Source organism: Phoenix dactylifera, chromosome 8, assembly GCF_051530095.1.
Source record: "Phoenix dactylifera cultivar Ajwa chromosome 8, Ajwa_hap1_PhDact_Kaust_v1.1, whole genome shotgun sequence".
Classification (NCBI taxonomy): Eukaryota; Viridiplantae; Streptophyta; class Magnoliopsida; order Arecales; family Arecaceae; genus Phoenix; species Phoenix dactylifera.
Window position 1 is genome coordinate 18,132,791 of NC_143197.1, and position 7,379 is coordinate 18,140,169.

At 40.0% G+C, this 7,379-nt stretch overlaps 2 protein-coding genes across 2 annotated transcripts; one reads left to right on the forward strand and one right to left on the reverse strand.

The window, feature by feature from the left end:
* Positions 1–407: 407 nt before the first annotated feature.
* LOC103697857 (glucose-6-phosphate/phosphate translocator 2, chloroplastic-like) lies at positions 408–5,028 on the reverse strand. Its single transcript, XM_008779797.6, has 5 exons — positions 4,030–5,028; positions 3,718–3,943; positions 2,820–3,042; positions 2,022–2,235; positions 408–727 (listed from the first exon to the last, which is right to left on the reverse strand). The coding sequence occupies exons 1-5, from the start codon at positions 4,552–4,554 to the stop codon at positions 716–718; spliced, it is 1,200 nt and encodes a 399-aa protein (XP_008778019.1). The 5' UTR covers positions 4,555–5,028; the 3' UTR covers positions 408–715.
* Positions 5,001–7,161, forward strand: LOC149753000 (uncharacterized). Its single transcript, XM_089924819.1, has 3 exons — positions 5,001–5,314; positions 5,652–5,729; positions 5,815–7,161. The coding sequence occupies exons 1-3, from the start codon at positions 5,270–5,272 to the stop codon at positions 6,577–6,579; spliced, it is 888 nt and encodes a 295-aa protein (XP_089780945.1). The 5' UTR covers positions 5,001–5,269; the 3' UTR covers positions 6,580–7,161.
* Positions 7,162–7,379: the final 218 nt, after the last annotated feature.

The following is a 7,379-nucleotide window of genomic DNA, read 5'->3' on the forward strand; positions in this document are numbered from 1 at the left end:
TTTTAAGATGAATAGCCTGCGTCGGAGTCCTAGTAACAAAATTCTTAGAAACTTAATTTAACATTAATTTATTAATCAGCAATACTTCATAGTATTAGTTTTTGACGGTACAATATAATAATAATTAAAAAAATATATGTAATATTTTTTATTATTATTTATTGATACTAAAAATATTTTTTTAATTTTGTTACTAAATGGATGTTAAAATTTCATAGCATTTCAAAAATATAGCAACCAAACAATAAAGAGTTTTTTATGAAAAGCTATACTAGTGGGAGGACAAAAACTCCACTATTTATAGATGCTAAACTAGGCATTCATACCTTCACACTCCCCAACCTTTAGAAAGGCTGTGGCATGCACCAGCATCCATATAAAAAAATAATAAATAAATAAATAAATAATTGTGCAAGCAAAGCTGTCCAATATAAAGTTGGCCTCACAGAACCAAACAATGTCGAATTACATCCAACCATTATGTCAAACTACACTGAGCTGGTGGTTCAAAAAAGAAGAGGTTTGTGTATGATCATCATACCAATGATTCAGGGAAAAACAGCAATGGTTATTCTATCACTTGTGATAGTTCATTACGTAATACAAGAAGCTGCTGCTGAACCCTGCCCAAAAATCGAGTTGGCCACCGTCATTACCTCACAGCAGCAGTGCATAAAACCGATCTTGTTACAGGATCCTCCAATTCATTTGAACCTTATTGCTTTGACTGCATCACAATTCCAAAATTCATTAGCGTTTCTATCACTGGCTTCTGTTAGCACCAGTCATGTCTATGATATCTGACTAGTAAGCACTATAAAAATGAAGCCTTTTACAAAATTAGCCAATCAATAATACTAAAATGTACAGTCCCCAATATATCACAAGCCACCAATATTAGTTACACTACAAGTAAATTGGTTCTTCCCGAAATTCTTTTAACCAATGTATAATGTCTAACTTGCAATCATCCAAGCAAATTTAGCATATAAAGACATCATGCCAAATTATCTTTCGCCCCAGAGAATCACAAGGCATCACTGATAGTTGTTACTTACAAATTATAGGTTACTCCTAGATTCTTTAACCAAGGTATAATGTCTGACTTGCATCGTAACGATGATTTACAGCTAGGTCTGGGGGGCTGAGATGGTAAAACTCGTACCAGGCAGCTGTAATATGATGCCATTCAGTAATTACTATGAAAAAAGAAGTGTTCAACACATTCACAATTTTTGCACAAGGGTTCTGGGCCTAAATGAATGGTGCAATGGCTACTAGAAAATACTATTGTATATACATAATTCCTGAAACCTAGGAATCTTTCTCAAATATTATAATATCCTAATGTTTTTCTTCTTTTAAAAATTCCATAAAACAAGGTTCTTAGAATGTATTCATGAAGCTTTAAATGTATTTTTCTGGTTGGTTGCTTTATAATGTAGATATCACAGAAATTAATATGCTAAGTAAATTTTCCACAAGCAAAGGTTTATCAATTAATTTTCTGCATTCCTTGGTTGTGACTTTCTTCAGGATAAAAACATGAAGAAAAAAAAAACAATTATACAGTCCAACTCATTTATTTTAATAGTCTGTACAGACCTGCTTTCAGAATGCTTGCCAACCAAATGGGCAACTTGAGGACCAATTGTGTTTATTACTACTTTTGCTTTCAAGCATTAAATTGAGCATGCAACACTAAGGTTTAATTCGTGTAGATATTTCATACATTTGTGCAATCGATCTTCGTTCATACTGTTACATTTCATGAGAAATAGGAAAATGATGCTACAGACATTCAATAAACAATGATGCACAAATTGTACCTCTGTAGTTTTGACTATTCAACACCATGCACAAGTATCCAACTATGGTTCTCATGCCATACAAAACACATTCATGATATACACAGGGTTCACTAGTAGTCCAAGCAAGGATAGTCCAAATAAGAACTCTTCAATCATCTCAAGAAAATAACGCTACCATATCCTATTTGCAATAAATATAAAAACAAATACCTGGGAGTACAAGAAAGTCCCAAGGACAGCGATGGCAGCTCCAAGTGCATTGATGGGTTGGACAGGTGTGTGGAAGATTATGATGGAAGAGACAATGACAGATATCCGCTTCATGGTGTTACCAATACTAAATGTCAAGGGAGAGATTTCATCCAAGGACATATAGGAAACCTGGTTGTACAAGTGGTAGAAGACGCTCTGGGCTGCAATCCACCTGCCATTTGAAATGAATAGATAAATGTTACTTCTAATATAGTAGAAGCAAGTTTAAAATTGGCTCCTTTGAAGAGTGTCCATAATCAGCCAAAAGAGGAGCTATTAAGTGTGTTTGACATGCTATGTGCAATGATAAACAAAATTCAACCAGTATGTAATCAGAAAGACAAAAAAAACAAAGAAGGCAATTGAAAGTTGGTCAATGGTGTCATTTGTAATGAACTTTCTAACTAAAAATTACATGACAAATTAGTAAAATACAGGTTGAAAGACTTAGAAATTAAATTAGAGAACTAAAGAATCACGAGAATCTTCACTCATCAAGTGAATAATGTAAAACGTTTGCTGCAAGTGCACAAAAATTTAGTCTTCCAACTACAATTGATCACTGTGAATTGTGAAAAGGACTGCACAACAACTATTATTTAATTATCCCCTGTCCTGATGGAGACAATTTGGAAAATATAACTTCTTTCAACTTAAGTAACTGTAGCACGAGTGTCATAATGGGCAGTCTGAGTTACTGCCTTAACAACAGAAGATTATCTAAAAAGAGAGGCCAAGAAACAGGTATGCACTTACCAGACAAATTGGGGACCAATCTGTGAAAGTGCGTTCTCCCAGCCAGCAGCCCACATCTGTGGGCCTTCAACTGCAACAGCAAAAGGTATGAGTATGAAGAGCGACAGCAGTGAGAGGCAAGCATAATAGTTCATCCCGCTGACCGACTTCCCCTTCATCCCCCTCTTGGAGAAGATGTTCCGGAACACAAATGCCAGATTGGATATCATTGCACCCATAAAACCTGGAATCCCAACAAACATATATTGACACTTCGACAAATCATTGTGAAATACATCCAACCAGAAAACTACAGTGAATACTTCCCATAATAACCCTCAAATCTTGAAGTATTCGAATTACCCATGAAGTATGCCAATTCAACAATAGTGGATGGAAAGATAAGTAGAAATGGACCCAGTTCAGCTAGATTTGTTTGAAAGGCAATAAAAGAGCTCCGAAAGTCAAAGGGTCGCAAAAAAGAAAAAGGAGTGTAAAATGTTTCTATACTAATTTGCAAACAACAAATTTTCTAACATTCATCTTTTTTTTTCCTCTTCAGAATTTTGACTAGATATAAAAATTTAGAAAACACAAAAAAACAAACGAAAAGAAAAGTTGAAGGGCCCAATTCAGTTCTTCACCAAGTCAAATAAAACAAAAAGTTATCTAGGTTCCCTTTAGCATCAAATAAGGAAAATATATCTATCAATTGTTTTTGTGAGCTTTTAGGAACTTTTTGAGTCTCTGAATACTAATCCATAAAGTCAAAAGCATCTCTTGACATCTTAATTTACATATGAAGCAATATTGGGAAGATTTTTTTGATCTGTAAAAACACTGGCACAGCAACTTAAAATCAAATAAACCCAAATTGCATAAGCTTTTCTAAGCAAATTCTTTGAATTCTTCTTCTTACCAGTCATGTTGAAATTGAGCTCTGTGACCGCGGCAAGAGCACAACCACCAATAATCGGCACAAGAGACAGATAAACCGGCAAAGGAAATCTCTCTCCCAGCAGAAACCTGGACACCAACACGCTGAATGCTGGCTCTCCACTCTTAATTATGTGAGTAAATGACACTGCCACCTTCGACATGCTCACCGTCGCTGCCACATGCCCGATCGTATGAGCCACTGCCACCTGGTGCAGAGAAAACCGATATCTAAAAACGCCAATAAACAGCGATACAAACCCCAAAAGCCAACCAAAGATTCGATTTTTATTACCGGGAAGAGGGTTTTCCAGAAGTCGAAGTCGGTCTTGGGGGCCTCGGCGATCCTTGTGGCCCAGGAGGCCAGCATCATGACGGAACCCGTGGCGAGGGAGAGGGTGGAGGTGAACCAGGGGTAGGGGAAGGCATTGAGGACCTTCTTGTTGTAGATGTTGAACACCACGTTGAGAGCCCACCAGGTGGCGAAGTAGATCCCGATCTTTACCTTCTGACCGGCGGCCGAGCGCGTCTCGCCATGGGAAATCTCCACGTTCTCCGACCTATCGGCCTGGTAGGCCTCGCGCTTGAAGCCGAGCCCCCGGGGCTTCGTGTCCGAGAGGACTCCATCGCGGTAACCAAAGCCAGAGCCATCTGGAGAGGCGAGATACAGGGGTTTCCGCGAGGAAACGGAGAGCTTAGGGTTTTTTACCGCGCAGATGGAAGGAAGGATCGCAAGCTGCGATCTTGGAGCCGGGGATTTGGATCGGACGAAATCGGCGACAGCGAAGGCCGCTGCGGATTGCTTCAAAGAGCAAATCATATTTCCAAGCGATCGGAACAGAGGAGGCAGAGATTAAGATCCGAACTTTAGGGTTCCCGGAGGCGGAGAAGCCGATGCAAGGTTTTAAAAAAGGCGATTAAATCGAAGATGAGAACAAGGAAACCAAGGAACTCAAAAAGATTCCTCTTTTCCTCGTTCCGGCGCCTGATATCTCAAGTTCTCTGGTTTTCGGAACTGAGTTGTCGAGAGAAGAGATCGAAAATGGTCAAGCGGCGCTCTCCGGTCAAATAAGCTCGAGAGCGATAGGAAAAACTCGGTAAGCGGAAACAGGCGACCACAACAAGTCTTAGGAATTTATAAAATCGGAACCCTAAAAATCTGGAGACCCGGAGGTCTCGATATAGAAGGAGAGAGAAAGATACGTAATTTCAGCACAGAAAGGAAGTGGGTTGGTGAGCGAGAGACAGAGACAGAGACAGAGAGAGAAGGGGGAGGGTAGTTCTAAATACACCCCCCCGATTGCTCAGGACACCCCCCAAAAACCAAAAATAAAATACCCAAACTAACCTTTAGTGTAATTACCATATTGCCCTTGAAATTTTCTCAGTACACCCCCCTTCCTCCTCCTCCGTCTCCTCCTCCGTTTCGTTTTGAAAAGGAAAAAAAAAACCACCCCTCAAACCCCCCTTAAACCCCTCGATCCATTTACATCGTTTAGGCGATCTTTGAAGGAGATTTAAGCCCCATTCGAAGCATGGACAAGCAACTAGTGATTTGGGACGAAGAATCGGCCGCAAAGGTACGTGTTCCACCTTGTTTCGAAAGTTTTTTTTTTTCACGGTTCGTGCTCCGTTCGGCACTGGATCGCCGAACAAAAGGCTTCTGTTCGGCTGCATAGTGCCGAACAGAAGCCTTCTGTTCGGCAACGCTCTACCGAACAGAAGGCTTCTGTTCGGCTGCACAGTGCCGAACATAAGGCTTCTGTCCGGCACACTGAAGCCGAACAGAAGGCTTCTGTTCGGCACTCTGCAGCCGAACAGAAGCCTTCTCGTGTCAAATCGCGTGCCGTGCTGAATTTTGTGCCGAACAGATCCTCTGATTCATTAATTCTTGGTGATAAATTATTTTATATGTAGGGCTATGCTACAACCGAATCGAGTATAATTGGATCAGAATTTGTACTGGATTACACAAGCGAATTTACAACTTACGAGGTATTATAATATATTGTGCAATTTTGTATTAGTTTAGCGAGCTATTTTTACAACTGTGTACTTACATAAATTGTTTAATGTATAGATCTTCAAGAGTAGAGAGGACTTGTGTAATTGGTGTCGTGAAGCTGGGAGGCGAAATGGTTTTGTTGTTGTAATCAAATCATCCGATGCAGGTACCATTTCTAAGAAACCCAGAATTACGTTAGGTTGTGAGAGGGGTGGGACGTACCGAACCACAAAAGAAAAGCGAATAAAGACTGCCTGTGGGACAAAGAAGTGTGGATGCCCTTTTGCATTAAGAGGAAAGAAATTGGATACTGCGGATGATTGGATATTACTGGTCGTATGTGGAGTGCACAATCATCCCGCTGCAGAGAATCTGGAGGGGCACTCATATGCAGGGAGATTATCTGAGCAGGAGACGGAATTGTTAGTGGATATGTCGAAGAGTTTGGTTCGTCCAAAGGACATATTATCCACATTGAAGGAAAGAGATGCCCTCAATGTTACGACTATCAAGACTATCTACAATGTACGTCAACGGTTTAAGGTTGCAGAGAAAGCCGGGAGGTCTGAAATGCAACATCTATTAGGTAAATTATCAGAGGCTAAATATATTGAGTGGCATAGGAATTGTACTAATACGGATGTTGTGCATGACTTATTTTGGGCACACCCTGGCAGCATTGATTTGTTCCGTGCATTTCCCCGTGTGTTGATAATGGATTGCCGATACGGGACATGTCGGGACGTGCCGTGCCGAGATGTGCCGATACGGGATGTGCCGTGCCGAGATGTGCCGATACGGGACATGTTCTGCCATTGTTACATATTTTCTATCATTTGATATTATTTGCAGGTTTTTCGTACTAGAGCCCAGTCACATACGCCCATTATCTATATTGATGCTATTCCTTCTGCCTTGAGACCATACATCCAGCATATCAAGGATGTAAAAGCTGATGGGAATTGCGGATTTAGGGCAATAGCTGACTTACTGGGATTTGGAGAAGATGACTGGGTGCGTGTTAGGAAGGATTTATTGCAAGAGTTGCAATGTCATTCGGACCACTATCGCACATTATATGGTGTGGAAGGGACGATTGCTGAGATCACTCATGCATTATCATATTATGATGATTGTCCACCATATGACAGATGGATGACTATGCCGGACATGGGTCATCTTATAGCATCCTGCTATAATGTTGTCCTATACCATCTCTCGTTGCAACAATGTCTGACCTTCCTACCTCTCCGTTCTGTGCCAGTACCTCTTCTATCCCGCAAAGATATCGCTATCGGATTCGTAAATGGAAATCATTTTGTTGAGGTACTACGTTCACAACACTTGCGAATATTTAATTTTGCTTATTTAATTTTGCTTATTTATAATTTTGTAGCTATTAATATTTTCTTATTTCTAATTTTGAAGGTGTTCTTGTTGCCGGGACATCCCGTTCCGCCAGTAGCGACCAACTGGCGAAAATATCATCTTCCTTATGCTACCGGATGGGAAAATTCATATGAAGCACGGATTCAACAGTTCAAAGAGAGCATCTCACCTAATGTTATAATTAGCGAGACAGTAGAGTTAGATTGATTATTTATATATGTACAATTTTTGAAAGTTGTAAATTTTTTTGG

Coding starts and splice junctions, on each gene's coding strand:
- LOC103697857 (XM_008779797.6), bottom strand. CDS start 4,554: ATGATTTGCTCTTTGAAGCAATCCGCAGCGGCCTTCGCTGTCGCCGAT. Junction 3,043..3,717: donor GCTCAATTTCAACATGACTG/GTAAGAAGAAGA, acceptor TTGGGATTCCAG/GTTTTATGGGTGCAATGATA. Junction 2,236..2,819: donor ATTGGTCCCCAATTTGTCTG/GTAAGTGCATAC, acceptor TTCAAATGGCAG/GTGGATTGCAGCCCAGAGCG.
- LOC149753000 (XM_089924819.1), top strand. CDS start 5,270: ATGGACAAGCAACTAGTGATTTGGGACGAAGAATCGGCCGCAAAG. Junction 5,315..5,651: donor ACGAAGAATCGGCCGCAAAG/GTACGTGTTCCA, acceptor TTTTATATGTAG/GGCTATGCTACAACCGAATC. Junction 5,730..5,814: donor GCGAATTTACAACTTACGAG/GTATTATAATAT, acceptor TTTAATGTATAG/ATCTTCAAGAGTAGAGAGGA.